This window comes from Cucurbita maxima, unplaced genomic scaffold (assembly GCF_002738345.1).
Source record: "Cucurbita maxima cultivar Rimu unplaced genomic scaffold, Cmax_1.0 Cma_Scf00009, whole genome shotgun sequence".
NCBI lineage: Eukaryota > Viridiplantae > Streptophyta > Magnoliopsida > Cucurbitales > Cucurbitaceae > Cucurbita > Cucurbita maxima.
Window position 1 is genome coordinate 3,041,620 of NW_019272025.1, and position 20,290 is coordinate 3,061,909.

Below are 20,290 nucleotides of genomic sequence, written 5' to 3' on the forward strand. Positions count from 1 at the left end.
GAGGAGGGAAAGCGTTGGAGAACGCGCCATGAAACTTTTCCTTGACATTTGGGCCCTTCTTAGATATTTCAATATATATTTTTTTTCTTTTTTTATCATTATTATTTAATTTTTAATTTCATTTGTAATTATTTTATACTAAGATATTTGTAGGAAATAAATCAATTTATATATTTAACCTTTTGAATTGGATTTATTAATTTTTAAATTAATAATTATATCGATTTAAACCTTAAAATTAATTTACTATTTTTACACAAACTTGTGTTAAAAAGTCCTCTAAACTATGACTTTGGTTGGTTGGTTGGTATCTTTAAAAGTAAAATTACTTAAATTATCGAGAATCCGAGAGTCTACGGCTAAAACGTCCAACCTTAAAAATACCAAAAACTAAAAATGGTTGGTCTTCTACTTCAAATATTAGTTAAGTTTTCGTAAAAGTTGGGTCGAGAAAGTTACAACAATATCATACACGAGACTATACGCCTAGAAATAAAATGTCACGTCACCTTAAAAGTAAGGACACACTATAGTTCGAACTAAAGATTTAGAGGAAATATTTTAGTAAATCATTCTCGTCGCCGAAACATGTCTTTGGATTTAGTACTCAGACGATCACCGTCTCCAAAAATGGCATAATCGTAAAATGGGGAGAGAGAGAGAGAGAGGAGAAACACACTACCCTTTACAGAAACTAAACTCAACTTTCAAATATCATCAAATCCAACCAAAAATATCAAACATTAGAAGAAAAAAAAATGAATCTGTGTGTATATGATGAATTTCAACTATTTTTTGCAGCTATAACCTGTTTGGCACCAACAGAGAAGAATTCAGTGATGACTTCAAGTGGCATGCCCTTTGTTTCAGGAACTTTTAGAAAGACGAACACCCATGATATGCTGCAAACAACTGCATACATACCGAAAACGCCTGCTAGCCCGATTGAGTTGAGCAACACGGGTAGCGTATATGTGACAATGATATCGCCAATCCAAAATGTTAGTGCACAAATCGCAATGCATAGGCCACGGACCCGGGTTGGGAAGATTTCTGCGCATAGTATGTTTGGGATTGGCCCGAACCCCATCACGAAGAAACAGAAGTAAACAACTACACTGATGGTCGAGATCGATGCATTTGCTACGCTGCCCATGTGCACTAGGCTGCCGATTACTAGGATGATGAGGGATGATATCAAGGCGGGGATGGTGAACAGTAGTAGAGTCCTGCATGATGAGGGGAAATATATGGTGTGTGAAATGTAGAAAGTCGAAGAATAATGCACAACAAACTCGATGTTGTTTACGAATGTTATGAGGAGTGTGGCACTTCGATCCTCGAGCAATGGCGTTAATCAAAGAAAGAATGTATTACCTACGACCCGAGATGTCCATCAGTCTCATGGCCACAGTGATTGAAGGGAGCATCAACAATGTCGTCAGGGCGCTAATCAGCAAAGATGCAGAAGAAGAGCCAATCCCCAAGTTTGAGAGAAGAACTCCAACGCCTGCTTTCTCAAGAATTTGAGGTGTGTAATACAAAACTCCATTTATGCCAGAGAACTGCAAAGAAAACAAGAAGTTTGAGAGAAAGTTACCAATAAATGAAGCAGAAAGGGAAGGGTTTACCTGCTGAAGTATTTGAATTCCCATGCCAACGAGCAGGGCATGTTTGACTCCGGGTTCGAAAAGGTCGTGCCAAACTGGGCCTTTTGTCGCGGTTTCAGTCGGATGGACCATAGCTGGTCCAACGGGATGTTGATGCATAAGCTCCTTGGAGTAAAGAGCCGGTTGGCTCACCAAAGCAGCAGCTTGAACATAGCCACCATCAGTTGGCGCATAGCCACCAGGAATAGAGACTATGGATCCTCGCTGCGGTTCAGAAACGCCTTCTTGGTACAAATAAACTCGTTTAAAACCCTCTTTCTTCTTTCCATCCGGGCCTTCTTTCTCAGACCATTTCCAAGCAAGCTGCCAACCACCGCCAATCCCCATACTTCCAACAGGATCTCCAGCAAGACTACCCTGTCTCATGCTGGAAAGACTGCCATGAGCGGGTGCGATCATGTCTTTCTCCATGCTCGTTGTTTGTCGTGACATCAGTGGACTCCGTAAGTTATCATCAGAATCACCACCACCAGCATCTGACTGATAATCCTCACCCTCTCTGGCAAGGCTCTCTTCATCCCACTCTTCATTTCTAGGTTGGTTACCTCCAACGCTAAACATGCTGCCGAAATGTGGAAAGAGTGTACTGCGCATGCTTCCTGTATCAGGGAGCTTCTCATGAACACTGCCAAAGAGAGTGACTAGAGGATCCACAAACCCACTCTGATTTATAATGCTTCCATTTCGAGACACTAGCCCAATAGAACTCTGCCCTGTAACCGGCCTAGCAACCCAAGAGAGTCCTTGTTCAGGTCCATATAATTTGATTTCATCTTTGTCGATCGATAGATCTTGGTCAGCAAGATCATCTGCAGGACCAATTATGTATTCCTCAAAAGAGGTATCACCCCCAACTCCAAGACCCTCAACAAGTAAAGCCAGTTCACCTGTTCATCAAAGGTTTGATCAGTAACATATGATGAGGCTAGTTCCCTTGAATCAGCCATTGCCATAAAAGCCAACACCAAGGCAAGACACTAACTGAGTTCCAGAACAATACGTATGAACCAGCCAACTAGAAAATGAAGCAACTATAACGAAGGATAGAAAAAATCATTAAGAACAATATTCTAATGATTTATTAATGTGAAATGGCTGCAACAAAATAAATCTCAGCTCAAACTATGACAGGTTAAGCCATAAATCTGCAACTTAAATATGAATAGTAGCTTGTGATTCTCTTCTATGAACCACCGGTCGAAAACGTTTTAGAAATCGTGTAGTTTTAAATCTAATTATTCGACCTATTCCCGTGATGTCCATAAGTAAACTCTTACAAACTTACAACATTAAGCATGGAACAACAATACCAACAGAAGAACAGTAAATTAGCATCGAACAAGAACTAACCAGATACATCCTCCCTGCCTCGAAGCCTCTGCAGTACGCGTTTGGCCTCGAGCATTCGGCCTTTACTAACAAGCCAACGAGGTGACTCAGGCAAGAAAAATATTGTCAGTACTAAATATATAAGTGAAGGAATAAAGAGAACACCAAGCATTAATCTCCAGCTTGGGGATTCCATTAAAGACATCCCAAAAACCATGCAGTATGAGAAAAACATTCCAGCAGAACCAGTGAACTGAGGAAGTGTGTTTAATGATCCTCTAATTTCAGGGGGAGCAGTCTCAGATATGTACACCGGAACCAGTGTAACAGCCAAACCTATTCCAAAACCATCCAAAAGCCTGCCTAAAAGAAGGATATATACGTTGGGAGACCACAGCATTACAATGCCACTGATGAAGTAAAGAACAGATGATAGAATGAGCAGCAACCGGCGGCCAAGCCAATCTGATATCGCCCCGGAGCATGTCGTGATCACGGTGGCTCCAATAAGGGACGTGGCCACAATCAGCCCTTCTACAGTGGGGCTACTTTCAAGGTTGAATTCCTTTTTAATGTACAGGACGGCCCCTGCAGCAACAATGGATCATACTTAAGATTTTTGACGAACACCATGAAAGCGGGTAATAAAGACACAACTTCGATGATTTTACCACGGAACAAGGATAAATTAACAGAGAAAGAATGAATCTACCTGCGATAGTCGCATTATCCCATCCTTGCAACAAGTTCCCAACAGCAGCAGCAACAGCCACCAAGACAGAACCACTCATTTTGCTTCTTCAAAATCGACAAGAAAATCTCGAAATCAACTACCAAAGAACCTAAAAGAATACAGACCCAGATCAGTAATCAAACCATGGATACAAAATTCAAATTCCTCTTAAACAACCAATATCCCCATTCAGATCACCAGACTCAGAATCTCTCTCAAGATTGAAATTAACAAAAGAACAAAAGTAGATGAACTGTAAAAGGAAAAAAGGAAGGATTAAATGCAAACCCAAGTGTTAAAAATCCAGCAGAAGCAAGAAAACAGAGCAGAGATGAACTACTGAGAATAAACAGTGAAGCTGATGAGAGTTTCAAGGACCATCAGCCGCAGAGACAGCCATGAAATGCTCTGTTTTCAAATGACAGCAAAAACCTAGTTAATACCCAAGAGACAAGATCATTAAATAAGAAAAGCAAGTAAAAGAAAACAAGAAAAAAAGAAAAGGCATCAACGTTATTAGCTGGAAGAAAGGCGAGAGAGACCGATCCAAAAGCCGAAGAACATATGTAAACCTTTTGTTAAAATGATATTTTATTTACAGCCGTTTTCTATGTCGACACCTGCCCTATGAGCCTCTCTTTTCACAGCACGTAAGCTCTTCCCGATCTGACCGCAGCGTTTTCTTTATCATTTCAGTCATATTCAAGCATCCATTTGTCCATTTTTTACAGAAATTTCATCCCACCGCTCCAAATGATGCATAATTCTCTCAATAAATCAAAAAATCAACAACAAGAAGAAGGAAAACGAATTTTCCCGAGTTTTGAAAGAGAAGTTTGTTGCATGAATCGCGGAAAGAAGTGCGGCGTTTAAAGGGGATACAATGAAATTTAGGGTTTTACAGAGATGGAAAAGAGAGATTACCTAAGAAGCTGATCAGTCCAAACAATCGCAATAGGGAAATTGCTGGAAGCCAAAATCATGGATGGATTGCTCAGTCTTGACAAAGAAGCTAAATGTCATTTTGCATCGAGTGAAAGAAACAACGACTTTCCATTCGTATATGAAAGAAAAGCTTACCATAAAAAGATGAACAATCAGTGTGAAGCACAGCGAAGCTCTTAATCATCAGCCATGGCGGGATTAGTGAGAGTGTAGCTGTGATTTTTAATGGACCAAATCATATGATGCCTATGATCAAAAGTTCTTCTTTTCTGGCGGGCAAGGACCCAATCCCATGATAAATTGAAGAAAAAAAAAATTGGCCACATATTTTACAGATTTTTTTTTTTTTTTTTTTTAATGATTTTACATTTTAAAAAATAATAATTTAAAATAGATTTATTCCAATTATGAGTTTTTTATGATTCAGTTTTTTCTAGATGTTTTCCGAATTAAAATATATAACTTTTATAAATCTGTTTTTGATTTTAGAATATAGTTAAGAATTAAAATATATCAATAAAAAAAATTGAGGAAATAAAAGTTTGAAGAAAATAAATATAATTTTCAAAAAATGCAAATGATTGCCATTAGTGACCCTTATATTAATTTTTCTTTTAAGAATTTGATATCTTAATAAATAAATAAATAAATATATATATATATATATATTATCAGATTACAAAATTTCAATTATATCTTTAAATTTTAATTACACCTTCAAAGGTAGGTTATTTTCAATTTTGTCCCGTCCTTTATAAAACTTTGATCAAAACAACCCTTTCATTATAGTGTTGTAGTTAAGACAAAAGATTGTTAGACGAACACGATTCTCCATATAAGCTCTCATGGCTTTGCTTTGAGCTTCCGAAAATACCTCATATCAAAAGACCTCACTCATAAATCCATGATCATTCTCTAAATTAGCGGATGTGGAACTTTCATCGTCCAACAAGGATAAATTTCAAATATTTATTCATTTATTTGTTTCTTAATTATTGTCATTCAATGTACTTATTTCTTTCTCTCATGTTCTTCTCTTCATAGTAGTTCTAGTGTTGAGGTTGTTGAGGTTGTTATTGTCGAGGTTGGTCTCTTCTTTCACACAAAGGAGATGAGCCTTCGAGCTTCCTTCATCCCATTCTATAATGGTTTATAGTCCAAATTTCACCAAAATGACTCCTCTGGTTTATGGCAACGACAAAAACACTTATTTTTTTGGCCGACCTTCTTTTTCATTTCAACCATTGGCTTATTAGTAAAATAGTTGTCTTCAGACTTTGCATGCACTTTCTCATAAAAAAATGTCTATTTGGGTCGAGAATCATGGACAACAATAAAAATAAAAGGGTCCACGTAGCTGATACGTTCACTCTCGTCTTAGTAAATAGGACAATAAATTCAACGTCCACTAGAAAAAAAAAACTCAAATTACCACGCCTCCGCTAAGCATCGTGTGAAATCACGAACCAAAAAAAAAAAAAAAAAAAAAAAATAATGTAGAGGGATAGGGAATAATGTAGAGGGATGGTTAAGAGAAATAGAATTGGCGGCTTTAAATATCCCACCTAATAAAAGCTTCCAAAATTGTACTTCCGAACATTTCCAATTATTTTATTATTATTAGTCAAATAAACCCCAATTTTTGTTTTTTTGCTGAGCTGGAAATACTTATTCCTTATACTTTCACGCCACGTAAGGAGCGAGTATGATGCGTTGGCAATATGTCTGTCGTTAAAAATGTGAAATTAAAATAAACAACTATTGAAACAAAATCCAATAATTCATATAAACATTTAATTTATATATTCATTTTTTAAAATTTAGTTTATACCTTTACTATTTTTTCATTTTGAAAAGCTAATTAAATATAAATTTTAAATTTTAAACAATTAGTATAATAAATTATGTAATTTTTTTTTTTAAATAAAGTAAATAACCAAATTAATTGAATTACAAATGAAAAACAACAAAGCCAAGTGGCATGCATGTGGCCATTATCAATAAGCAAGAGGGCGACAAGAGCTGACTGGAGGACACGTAATTGGTATTGAAAAGTCCATTTTATCCCTTTCGCTGCATTTAAAACCAAAAGCCTTTATGAGCTTCGTTGTCTATCCATTCTCTAAAAATAACTATAATTAATATTGGAAAAAATACAAAATTCAGAAAAAAAGGGGTATTTAATATTTATATAATATATATTATAATTAATAAAAAAAATTGAGAAAAATTTACTTTAAAATATAAAAAAAAATTACAAAATTCAAAACAAAATGGAATTTAATATTTAAAAACTAATATATATATTTTAAAATTAAAACAGAAGTAAATTGAAATATATAGGTTGGACATAGCTAGTAATATGTGATAGTGCCACGTGGACTGCACAGCTGTCAGATTTACAAGGATACAAATTTACAGAATTTTTTGTCGGTGACGCTTAACGAAAAAAATAAAATTATAAATAAATAAATATAAAATAAAACTAGTGTTGAGTAAGTTTAATGTTTAAACTTTAAAAATAAATTAAAGCATTTGGTAAAATAATACTAAATTATGTCATCTTTTACAATTTAATCATTCAATCACTTCTCATTTGTTAAATAAATTTAATTTCAACGTTGTTAAATAATTTTTTTAAAAAAAATTATAATAATTATAATTATTTTTAATTAAAAAATGACATTGGACTCCACATAATACACCGCTGGCAAGCCACCGTCACCGACACTTCATTATATCATTACCACCACTTCCCACTTTCTAAACTTTTTTATTATTATTATTTCTCATAATTTATAATATGAATTTTCTATTTTCAATTTTATTCTTTCACTAATTTACAGCCACATCGCAACCAAAATAGTTTATTTAATTTTTTTAAAAAAATTATTTTAGCAAAATTAATTGAGGAATCAATAAAAAAAAAAAAAAATGCATTTTGATGAATTATATTATTAATTGTGAATTCCTCCTAAAATTTTCATAATGTATAAAATTACCAAATTGTCCTTGTTGTCTAACTAACTCAGTAGCCTTCTGTCTCCCTATTTAAAGTGTCGGTTGTTTCTGTTATAATTAAACACAACTTCTTAATTTACTATTAATTTCTTAATTAATTTTAATTTAATAAGAATAATTTGGAGTTTCAATATTAAAGAGAAGCACTTTACCAACCGAATTTAAATATATATTCGTAAAAAATAAAAAATAAAAAAGTACAGAATTATTAAACACAATAATAATTTTAAGTTATAGTAACAACAATAATAACAGTAATACAATAACATTTTTACATTTGACCCTCCCGTAGTAAAAAAAAAAAAAAATTAAAAGCAAAATAGAAAATAAAAATAACAGGACAAAATTTAAAGAACCGAAAAAAAAAAAAAAGGAATTCACCACGTAAAAAGAAAAGTACAATTTATATAATGACAACCATACCCCTATCTGTTTAAATCCTATTTTACCTGTTTCGATTGGAACCCTAATCGTCTTCACCGGCGAGGAATTACAGAAAACGAACAGAACAATTGGATACGAATGAAGCGAGGAAGACGGGAAAGAATGATCTGATTAATTAATTAGGTTCTGATTCCGCCATTGTTGGAGAAATTGAAGGATTTGTAGTTGCAGGTTGTTTGGGGGAGGCCAACGTCGGAGCCAATGAGCTTTCTGATTTCAGATCTGAACTTGAAGAAGACGTGTCTCCAGCTACCTCTGTTTTGAGATCCGAGGATTTTGGACTCCTCTTCGTTCATCTCGAGATCCGTGGCGAAGATAGGCTTGCGAGAGAGGATCCAGGCCCAGCCCCAGTCCCACCACTTTCTGACGGAGCTGCCGGCGAGATCTCCGATCGAGGACATGGATTTGGATTTTCGGATCGCCCATGCGGTTGCAGGGGAGGAGATTGGCTGGATTCGAAGGGAGAGAGAGGAGAGGCGGCGGCGGAGGGTTTGTTCGGCGGCGGAGTCGGTGTGGGAAACTGGTAGGGCGTCGGGGAGAGGCCTTGCCGGGAGGAAGGTGCGAGGCTTCTGGAAGGTGTGGACGACGGCGGACATGGCGATTTACGGCGGAGGAGAGGGGGGAGGGAAATGGAGAAGGAAAGTGGGAAGGGTGAAAATGAAGAGAGTATGTTTGTTGTGTGTGTAAAGAAGAGCTGGAGCACAGGCTGTTTTATTCGCTTAGCGGTGGCGGGTGAGTTGTGGGATGATTATCGTGGGCCCTTTATACCTTTCACTTTCTCCATTTTTTTCATTTATTTATTTTTTATGTGAATTTAATGACGTGGATTATTTATTTTGATTAATTAAAAAAAATACACGATTTTAAATTTTTTTTTTTTTAATAAACTTTTTTAAAAAAATCTTAAATTCAAGTATTTTTAAAACAAAATATTAACCATTTCCATATAAAAATAATTAAACTTTAGTAGTCATGTTCTGGCTAGCTTGATGAACTTAAGTTACCGAGTGAATAATCGAAATTGGTTAAGTAATTTTTAAATATTGCTTATTTATGATGGTAGGTCATGTTCACCAAGAAATAACCCGAAATTAAATTTGATGTATTTGAGATTGATCGATTTAGTCTCGATCAAAAATATTTTCTTGTCTTTTTTTTTTTTTCAAATAAATGGAAGAATTTAATGGATCAAACTCATACTCAGCTACTATGAAAATATATCGACATTACATTTGTAGAAGAATAGAGACAGACAATCTAATATGGTTTATTTCGAACAAAAAAAAAAAATCAAATATAATTTATTTTACTTTTATAATTTAACGTAAATAAATAAATAAATATGGGGTTTGATATTTTGACAAATATTTAATTATTTCATCACATTATCTAAGAAAAAACAACTAATTCATTCCCTATCATATATGTTGACACCAAAATATTCGTACTTAGTTGTCCACTCCTTCCATGTGCCATTTTACCAACTTTAAAGAAAATAAAAAAAAAAACATATATTTTAAACACCAAATAAAATAAAACATAAAAATGTGAATCATATAAAACAATTTTAAAAAATTGATATTAACTTATAAAAAATATAGTTATTTGATTCTTTAAATAAGATTTTAACCTTTAAATTTTAGGCTAAATTCTTAAACTTGGTTAGGTTGTCCACAGGTAGGAATAGAAACTAAGGGTGTACGAATAATCCAACAATCCGGACCAACTCAATCTGAGCTATAAGGATTGGGTTGGGTTGGATTAGCTTTCAGGTATAACCGGGTTTAAATTTCATCCTCCACAGGCTACATTCAAGTATTTACACCGACGGGGACATATTGTAAATTTAAACTTACGAAGCGCTGGATTTGATACAGTCTATAATGTATTAAGAAGCTTGATTTATGAGCGTGGGGTTTCACTTTCATGGATGATTTGAATCTACGCTTTTGTGTTTTTGATCCTTGAAAAGCCATGAGAAGAGCAACTTCAATGTTGAAGCTTGCTCCCCCTTGGCTTGTTCGGTTTTCTTCAGTATCAGCCTCCTCGTTAGTTGACGAGTTCACGAAATTTTGCTATCAGAGGGATCTTCCAAGAGCCATGAAAGCGATGGAAGCAATGCAGAGAAACCGCCTCTGGGCTGATGCAATCACTTACTCCGAGCTCATCAAGTGCTGCCTTGTTCGTGGGGGTATAGAACAAGGTCGGCTTGTCCATGAGCACGTTTTCTCAAATGGGTACGAGCCCAAAACATTCTTGATCAATACTCTGCTTAACATGTATGTGAAATTTGGTCTATTGGATGAAGCCCAGAAGCTGTTCGACGAAATGCCTGACAGAAATGTTGTCTCATGGACGACTATGATATCTGCGTACTCCAATTCCAGTCTTAATCATATGGCTTTAGAGTTTCTTATATTGATGCTTAGAGAAGGCGTTCGACCTAATATGTTTACTTATTCTTCTGTTTTGAGAGATTGCAATGGTTTGTTGAACCTCAGGCAGCTACATGCTAGCCTAATGAAGGTGGGGTTGGAATCCGATGTCTTTGTTAGGAGTGCTCTGATTGACACTTACTCAAAATTTGGTGAACAGCAAGATGCTTTGAATGTCTTTAACGAGATGGTTACAGGGGATTTGGTTGTTTGGAATTCCATTATTGGTGGTTTAGCTCAGAACAGTGATGGGGATGAAGCTTTACATCTTTATAAGAGAATGAAAAGAGCTGGTTTTGCAGCTGATCAATCTACATTAACTAGTGTCTTGCGAGCCTGCACTGGGCTAGCGCTCTTAGAATTGGGCAGACAAGTCCATGTCCATGTATTAAAGTTCGATCAAGATCTAATCCTAAACAACGCACTTCTTGACATGTATTGCAAATGCGGCAGTCTAGAAGATGCAAACCTTGTTTTCACAAGGACAATGGCAGATAAGGATGTTATCTCATGGAGCACCATGATTGCAGGGTTAGCTCAAAATGGCTTCAGTACAGACGCACTCAAATTGTTTGAATCAATGAAACTTAGAGGACCAAAACCAAATTACATCACTGTACTTGGGGTTCTTTTTGCTTGTAGTCATGCAGGGCTTGTGAATGATGGATGGTACTATTTTCAATCTATGAAGGAGCTTTTCGGGATCGATCCTGGAAGAGAGCACTATGGTTGTATAATCGATCTTCTTGGACGAGCTGGGAAGCTTGATGAAGCTGTGAAGTTGATCCATGAAATGAAGCATGAACCAGATGCAGTAACATGGCGAATCTTGCTTGGTGCTTGCAGAGTCCACAAGAATGTGGATTTAGCCATATATGCTGCTAAAGAAATTCTGAAACTCGATCCTACCGACGCCGGGACGTATATATTGTTATCGAATATTTATGCGAATACTCAGAAATGGGAAGATGTTGCTGAAGTTAGGAGGAGCATGAGAGCCAGGGGAGTGAAGAAAGAACCAGGATGCAGCTGGATTGAAGTGAGCAAACAAGTACATGCCTTTATATTGGGGGACAACTCGCATCCAAGAATAGAAGACATAAAGAGGGAGATCAGCCGAGTAATCCAAAGATTAGTGTCAGTGGGCTATGTTCCTGATACAAATTTTGTGCTGCAGGATCTTGAGGGAGAACAGATGGAGGACTCCCTTCAATATCACAGCGAGAAACTGGCAATTGTGTTTGGTTTGATGAGTTTGCCAAAGGAGAAGACCATTCGTATAAGGAAAAACCTTAGAATTTGTGGGGACTGTCATCTCTTTGCAAAGCTCGTCGCGCAGTTGGAGAATCGAGTCATCGTCATTCGAGATCCCATCAGGTACCATCATTTTCAGGAAGGTGTATGCTCTTGTGGTGATTACTGGTGACTATATTAGAACACTGAAAATTTAGTTGAAATTCGTTATTCTTGATAAACATATGGTCTCATGATCTTAGTGTAGCAACTATTCTGAGTATCAAGCTTGTTTGTGCATATTTTTCATTTTGGTTAGTTCTGAGAACCAATTCCTTAAATATGAAGATCATATTGACAGAGACATTCTCTCCTTCAGCCTTCAAACCAGCCCTGTCAAAATCAAACGGTGAAGTTTTAAACCTCTGCACAGTCCATGTAATAGTCCAAGTTCACCGCGAGTAGATATTGTTTTCTCTGGACTTTTCTTTTCGAGCTTCTCCTGAAGATTTTTAAAACATGTCTGTTAGAAAGAGGTTTCCACACCCGTATAAAGAATGCTTTGTTCTCCTCCCCAACCAATGTGGGATCTCACAATCTACTTCCTTCGGAGCCCAACATCCTCGTTGACACTCGTTCCCTCTCCAATTGATGTGGGACCCACAACTACCCCTTTTGAGGCCTGGCGTCCTTACTGGCACACTGCATCGTGTCCATCCTCTTCGGGACGTAGCTTCCTCGTTGGTATATTTTGCTCGGTGTCTAGCTCTGATAATATTTGTAACAGTCCAAACCCACAACTAGCCAATATTGTCTTTTTTAGGCTTGGAGCATTATAAATGACCACCAGTTTCTTCATCCGGGGAAAAAGATAGGTAAACAAACCACGCAGGCTCAAACCTAGATGCCTCCAAACAGCTAATAACCTCAAACACTGAGACCCCCCGGCATAGTTATTGCCATGGGAATTGATGTGAGCTCCAAGAAGAGGAACTCGGATGAGGAAGAAAAGTCCAGTCTCCTCTGAAATTCATTAGAGCTAAAAGCCCACTTTCAAAATGTTAAGAAATAGAAATAGAAAATAGAATTGGAAAAGTGTATTATTATAATTGATATTGATATCCTTTAAATAGGATACAAGAAGTACAAATGAGAAAAATATAAAATAATTAAATACTGAGAATAAAATAAAATATACTGTAAATCAAATCATAAATAAAAGATATAATATCGAAGATATATTCCATAACTAAATATATTCTTCAATATCTCAACACAAAAGTCACCAAAAATTGGGCCCTTCAGCAATTCTAGTACTTCACATTGCAACAACTAAAGGAAAGGTGTCCTAATCAAACCCAAACCCAAAACCGAACCGAAACATAGTTCGATTCAGTGTATGTTATAAGTTCCGACTTTTAAAAGTCACCAAGAAAGAACATAGTTTGACGATTCGAACGTGCAACTTCTAGGCAGGTGTCAACCACAAGTCACATATTTTTCCGATCAAACTACTCTTTGAAAAATTATTTTATAATAATAGTCTCTCAAGTGAAACGATCATACTTTCTTTTTTTTACAATAACAAAGAACTTTCTGACTCCTTTATTTTATTTGACTTATTTATTTGACTTAGTCTATCTTGTGATTTGCTAAGAATGAGAAATAGAAATAGTACTACTAACAAATCTCTAAATATACTCCTGACTAATTATTAAAATATATCTCCAAATATCATATATATTAATATAATAATAATAATCATAATTATTATTATTTTTTTTTTTTGTTGGCAGTTAGTCCATTTGAATAAGAGTTTTAATAGTGTTATTGGTTTGACTTTTTATTTTATCTATAAATACTATGACATAGCTTTGAAAGTGGATTATTTATTTCCCTACATTAAATTTTATTATTAATGTTTCTTTAATTAACTCCAAAGTCCAATTTAAAAAATAACTTTTATTTACAATCAACTTGTGCCATTTTCACGTGGTCTCAAATATTTTTAAAAAATATATATTAATGCAGACTCCCATTAAAAAAAAATAATTTTTTTGTTTAATTTTGAATGAAATATAAAAACTAAGAAAATGAAAGCTCAATCTATAATTTAAAGATATAATCCACCACATTTTAAATGGGTAAATATCTTAATATATTTTTTATATTTATTTAATTTAGATGTACTAAAAAATAAAAAAAAATGAGTGGAATTTATTTCCAATATTAATATAATATTCAATAAAAAGAAATATAATATATATATATATATATATATATATATATATATATATTTCAAACCAAATTATTTAAGCAAATAAAAATTGACAAAATAATTGGAGCAGATCCCGTTGCCGCCGGCGCCCCAAAACGCAAGTTTTGACCGGCGATTCAAATTCAACCGTCGTTTTCTTTATTTTTAATTTAATTTAATTAATTAATTTTATAAAAAGAGGTCTCTGATTTATTTTGCTTATAAAAAATTATTAGTCAATTTAATCAGTATTTAACGTTACTTAAAATATATTTTGAAGGTTTCAAAATTTTGATTTTTTTTTTTTAAAAAATTATTTATCTCTCATTTCTATTTAAAATTAATGTTTTTATTTTCGCCCTATTGACGGTTTTCTTAAATAATATCAATTAATCTATGTCAAAGAAATTAATTCACATTTTACTAATATTTTATACTCGAGTTATTTTAATAATTTTTAAATAAAAATAAAAATAGTTTTTAATCTATAAACTTTGGATGATAATAAAAATTTGTTATAATTAGGTTGAGAGACTAAATTATTATTTTACTTATATAAGTATTTGGATTTTACGCCTACAATAACGCCTTTAGCTTTAAATTTTCCATTAACAAAAAAAAACTTAATGGTTAAAAGATAAATACGTGAACCTAAATATTTTAATATCTTACGTAGTTATATATTTTCTCTAGTATTTTCGTTTATAATTGAAGATAAGATTTGAGTAATAAATGCACGATTGACCACTGGTTAAATTACAATTTTGTCTTTAAACTAAAAAAAGCGGTATTTGAGTATTTGTTGAAGTCAGTAAACGATACGTTTTTGTTTTTATTTGAGTTAGTTCGAAAAATCTCTTTTTTTTCTCATAAGAGACGTATTAAATAATATAGTATTTTTTTCTAATAAAACTTTTGTTTACGTACTTTTATATTAATCCATTTAATTATTCAAATTCTTTTTTTTGTTAATTTTAATCTTATAAGGTATTTTATAAGTTTCTCCAAAGATGGAGATGGGAAGTTGATAACATAATATATCATTTTTAAAGTTTAAAGATTTATTAGATAAAAAATATATATAAAAAATTATATTATTTAAATTACGAATTTATTTGAGTTAAAGGTAGAGAATACTTTTTTTCGATACAACTAATATAGTATATTTATTTTATTTTTATTATTTATTCTTCGACGACAAAAAAAAAATCATAATTTAAATTACGAATTTATTTGAATTAAATCTAGAAAATACTACGATTAATATGTAGTATATTTATTTTATTTTTATTATTTATTCTTCGACCACCTTTAAAAATAATTTTTAACTATTTAAAATATATTTTTTAATACTTTTTATATTAATCCATTTAATTATTTAAATTCTTTTTTGGTTAATTTTAATTTTGGTTGAAACTTCTAAATTGGTATTTTATAACTTTTCGGAACCCGAAAAGATGTAAGATGGGATGGGATAATGTACTATATCATTTTTAAAGTTTAAAGATTTATTAGATAAAATATATATATATATATAAAAAAATAAACTTACATTAATTTTAATTATTTTTGTAGTAGGAATGTATAAAAAAAAAAAAAATCTCTATTATTTAAATTATGAATTTATTTGAGTTGAATTTAGAGAATATTTTTTTCGATACAATTAATAGTATATTTCTTTTATTTTTATTATTTATTTTCGACCACCAAAAAAATTCTATTATTTAAAGTAAATTTAGAGAATACTATTATTATTATTTAAATTATTAATTTATTTAAGTTAAAATTTAGAGAATACTACTATTAATATATATTTATTTTATTGTTATTATTTATTCTTCGACAACCTTTAACAATAATTTTTAATTATTTATAATATACTTTTTGAAACGGAGGATAAATCTAAATTAAATATTTAAAAATAAATAAATAAACATCTACAAAATAATAATTTACTTTTATCAAAAAAAAATTTGAATTAATGACCAAAAAAATAACACTGATAGTTAAATTAAATTGTGCTCATTAGTTTGAATTTAAAAAATTGACGACCTAAATAACTAAGATGTAAAAGATGTCTCAACCCAATTCATTGAATCTTCCTATTTTTAGGTGACATTATATGGACTATTATTTGAATTTTAAATCACTCTTAGAGGAGGAAGTAGAAATCTCTGTCTAGAATACGCGTTTTAAAACCGTGAGACTGACAACGATATGGACCAAAACGAACAATATCTGCTAGCGGTGGACTTGGGTTATTATATTGAACCTTCAATTTTGAATAAAAAAAATACATGTCAATTACCAATAAATTATGTTCACTCTCACAAATTCTCTCATTTCATTACGAATTTAATTAAGATTAACCAAATGTTGAAGACACCAAATATAAAGAATTCAATTATATAAAATTTTCAAAACTACAAGTTAACAAGAAAATTGGTGGCATTAGTACATGATTTTTAATTTGTAATATTTGATAGTCATGAAGGGTTTTTTCGTAAATTAATAGTAAATTAGGTTGATCAATCTAATTAATTATGAAAATTCAAACATGAAAGTTTAATTTAGGTAACAAAATATAAGACTTTTGACTAATTACAAATTAACAAAATATTTAAACCAGGTTTAATTTTTTAAGTAATGCATTTGTTGAATTGACTCACTCTTATTATTATTATTATTATTATTTTAATTTTGATTACAAAATATTAATGAAGAAAATTATGATATTAAATTGACCATTTATTAATATATTATTAAGCTACAATGTAACAAAGTAATGTATTTGACCGAGACAAATATAAAATAATATATATAATATTACATCTGGTGTCCAAGATTTGAACAAGAATTTGGATCACATATTCAACAGTTGACTATATTATCTACATAACTCAACAGGGTTTCTTTTTGCATATGTTGGTCTGACTCACATGTTTTTTCAAAAAGTAAACTTAAAATTGTTTCAAGTCAAACATGTTTAACTTTGAAGTTTCTATGATTCAGCCTTCGAAGAGAAAAGTGTATCTTGTTTATCTTTAAGATCACTCTCGTTTAAAGGTAGTCATGGTTCATTCATGTACTCCTTTTTTGCTTGAGTATCACAAAAACGAACACTAACTTAAATGTCACTCGATTACAGATATTTGAGCTTCGACTTATTTTGCACGTTCGGTTCATGATTCTCTAGAATCTAAATACGAATTTTATGATATAATTTGAATAACATTTCATATATATATATATATAATTTATCTTAACTTATACACAATATTTTTGGGAAATTAAAATGCCAATGGCATTAATTCTTTATACCAAGTTGTTAATGTTTGAAATTTTACATTATATAAGCAAATTATTTATTTTACAATATCTTTGTTAAGCTCCATTAATGGCCGACATGATCCTTCAAATAATGCACACAAAAGGGAAAAAGATTATTTTTATTTCTTTAAATCTTTAATTTCTCTCTCCTATCCTATTAAATTATAAAATTTTGATTCTTAAAATTTTTAAAAATACTTGTAAAAAATACTAATAATTTCTTAAAATTTTATTTTTATGTTTAATATAATTTTATATCTAATAGGTATATTTTCAATTAAAAATTTATAATGAGTTGTAGCTAGTCAAATTCTATTTATTGTTTTATTTATGTTTCATCGACGTGTTGATTTTTTAAAAGCGCGTCAATAAATATTATTAACTTATGTCTTTGGGTTTGGACCAATTTGAACAATATTGTTACTTTTTTAAATATTTAATTTTTCCGTATAAAAAATATAATAAGTATATAATAAAAAGGGTTTTGACCAATTTGAACAATATGGTTACTTTTTTAAATATTTAATTTTTCCGTATAAAAAATATAATAAGTATATAATAAAAATTAGAGGTAGAAGACAAAAAAAATTTCAAGTTGGTTAGGTTGATGACCCGACCTTCTATTTTCAAGTTGGATTGTCGAGTAGTATTTTTTTTATTTAGAAAAGTCTACTTATCTATTATGTCATTAAATAAGATCTCCTAAAGCTGAAATATCAAATATTCACAAGTCACAATGCATTACGAACATTTGTTACAAATATAACATATTTTTAATTTCATAACAATTCTAAAATTAAGGTAGTATTGAGTTAGGTTGGATCCCTACTTTCAAGTTAGTTGTGTTGACTAAAATAATTTCGAGTGATTGTGACATAACACGTCATCCTTAAAAAGAAGTTTTTTTATGGGAGAATTGGTACATGCAACACGCCCACCAAACAAGTGAGTCTTATCGTTAAAAATTAAGATAACAAAACGAGACACAACCTTGAGATGAAAGGGTAGTTATTATATTTCTTTTATTATAAAAGAAATATATAGTTTAAAATAACCTATTTAAATTTTAAATTTTAAATCATAAATTTTTTTTTTTTAATATTAGAACTGATTTTAAATGTGATAAATTGATTTTAATGCTCTAAAAACCTCAACTAAATGTATTTTTAAATTTAATTTAACTGTATGATTTCATTTATTATATTTTTTGTAACTTATAATTAAATTTATTATTCATGAGAGTTGTCTAATTCAAATAGTTTAGTTTTATTATTTTTATTTTTTAATAACGCGTTTTAGATTGTAATTGGGCATGCTGAAAACGTGGCATAATTTTTAATATACGAAAACGAGGCAAATTCCATTTATTATTCATAAAATAAATAATAATAATAATAATATTATTAAAATATCAAATATTTTGAGAATTTAATTCTAATTTCCCACCTCCGACCTTTAATAAAAGTTTACTCTATTAATTTAATGTTATTTTTTAAAAATAATTATTATCCATGAGTTTTTCGAGTGTAAAATAATAGTTATTTAATAGTTATTTATAATGAATAATAACAATAATATTTGATAATTTACCGAAACTAAAATTATTCGAATATTTAGATTAAAATATCATCTTGATCATCGTATTTCATTTTCGATTTGTTTTAATTTTTTTTTTACGTTCGAATAAAAAAAAATAGTTTATAATGTTTGAAAGGAGGAAGAGAAGAGAATGAGTTTACAGTTCTTTCGTAAATAGATAAAGAAAAGAGAAAGGAGAGAAAAACAAAGCAATATCAAGAGTTCCATCAATCCGCTGTTAATCGATAGATGAAGCTCCTTCTTTATCATCTCGTGCCAAGTGCAATCAAAGATGAGACTTTTTTTTTCTCATGAACGACGTGAGCATCAAGAGCCCATTGGAGAGCTTTCAGACCCTAAAACATCGATTCTCAATGAGTTTCGAAGTGATTTTCATTATTACATCTACCTTCTTAAGTCTTTTAAGCGGAACAAGAATCTCAATAGTACAAAGGGGAAGCAGAATTGTATCCGACATTAGTTCTTCAGATCAGTCACAGATTCTCGACCCTGTCGTTTGACTTCCACTACAATTGACCTCTCTTATTCTCCTCTTCAAATGGAGGACTCGTGTAATTTCTTCGTGTGATATCAATTTATTTATGTATTCTTATTTTTCTCCGATATATTTTTTTCAATACAAATTAATTTTAAAAAAATATTCGTTTTGATTTCTTCCACATTAAATAAATTATAATATTTTGAGTTTCTACTTAGTAAGAGTTTATAATATTTAATAAAAATCTACCAAACTTTTTTTTAAAAAAATTATAAAAAGAAATTGAGTACTGTAATATTTAAATTGGACAAAATTGACCCTAATAAAAATTAATGATAAAGGGACCTTCCAACCACTATCCTTTATTGAAAAATAAATTAGCTAAATTGCTTAGTCATATTTAATTAAAAAAATAATTTATCATTATACTTTAAAATTTAATTTAATGGACCTTTAAGATTAGGTAAATATTTTCATTTTTTTAAATTATTTTTTAGTTTTGAAAATTTGAAGGGCATTTTTGGAATATTTATATAAATAAGTTATATTAAAATAAAAATATTAGTGTAAAGCATAATAATTTAGAAATATCAATTAATAAGCGTATAAATATGATTATTAATTAATAAAAATTTGGGATATATATTTTTGATGATTATATATACCTAATAACAATTCTCTCTTTTTTTTAAAATAAAAAATAAAAAGTTATATTATATTTTTTTAAAAAATAATTCTAGTATAATTTTATTTATAATAAATGATTTTTTTTTTTTTTTTTTTTTTTTTTTTTTTTTTTTTTTTTTTTTTTTTTTT

The 20,290-nt window shown here is 31.1% G+C and overlaps 3 protein-coding genes across 10 annotated transcripts; 1 reads left to right on the top strand and 2 right to left on the bottom strand.

Annotated features, from left to right (window-relative positions):
• Window positions 1-578: 578 nt before the first annotated feature.
• Window positions 579-4,960, bottom strand: LOC111483747 (monosaccharide-sensing protein 2-like). Of its 8 annotated transcripts, none has more exons than XM_023130045.1 (8): window positions 4,813-4,960; window positions 4,657-4,698; window positions 4,021-4,140; window positions 3,712-3,841; window positions 3,021-3,587; window positions 1,632-2,557; window positions 1,378-1,565; window positions 579-1,229 (listed from the first exon to the last, which is right to left on the bottom strand). In XM_023130045.1, the coding sequence occupies exons 4-8, from the start codon at window positions 3,788-3,790 to the stop codon at window positions 785-787; spliced, it is 2,205 nt and encodes a 734-aa protein (XP_022985813.1). In that variant the 5' UTR covers window positions 3,791-3,841; window positions 4,021-4,140; window positions 4,657-4,698; window positions 4,813-4,960; the 3' UTR covers window positions 579-784. The 8 variants fall into 8 exon arrangements, with proteins under 8 accessions (XP_022985813.1, XP_022985809.1, XP_022985812.1 ...); XM_023130041.1 differs by having other exon boundaries at window positions 4,021-4,164; XM_023130044.1 differs by having other exon boundaries at window positions 4,657-4,731.
• A 2,966-nt stretch (window positions 4,961-7,926) lies between these two features.
• LOC111484356 lies at window positions 7,927-8,861 on the bottom strand. The gene has a single exon (XM_023130908.1). It carries the CDS (start codon window positions 8,736-8,738, stop codon window positions 8,262-8,264), a length of 477 nt encoding a protein of 158 aa, XP_022986676.1. The 5' UTR covers window positions 8,739-8,861; the 3' UTR covers window positions 7,927-8,261.
• A 1,015-nt stretch (window positions 8,862-9,876) lies between these two features.
• LOC111484572 (pentatricopeptide repeat-containing protein At2g03880, mitochondrial) lies at window positions 9,877-12,104 on the top strand. The gene has a single exon (XM_023131217.1). The coding sequence runs from the start codon at window positions 10,117-10,119 to the stop codon at window positions 12,001-12,003; it is 1,887 nt and encodes a 628-aa protein (XP_022986985.1). The 5' UTR covers window positions 9,877-10,116; the 3' UTR covers window positions 12,004-12,104.
• Window positions 12,105-20,290: the final 8,186 nt, after the last annotated feature.

Coding starts and splice junctions, on each gene's coding strand:
- LOC111483747 (XM_023130048.1), bottom strand. CDS start 3,790: ATGAGTGGTTCTGTCTTGGTGGCTGTTGCTGCTGCTGTTGGGAACTTG. Junction 3,588..3,711: donor GGATAATGCGACTATCGCAG/GTAGATTCATTC, acceptor TTGTTGCTGCAG/GGGCCGTCCTGTACATTAAA. Junction 1,230..1,377: donor ATGGACATCTCGGGTCGTAG/GTAATACATTCT, acceptor CTCATCATGCAG/GACTCTACTACTGTTCACCA.
- LOC111484356 (XM_023130908.1), bottom strand. CDS start 8,738: ATGTCCGCCGTCGTCCACACCTTCCAGAAGCCTCGCACCTTCCTCCCG.
- LOC111484572 (XM_023131217.1), top strand. CDS start 10,117: ATGAGAAGAGCAACTTCAATGTTGAAGCTTGCTCCCCCTTGGCTTGTT.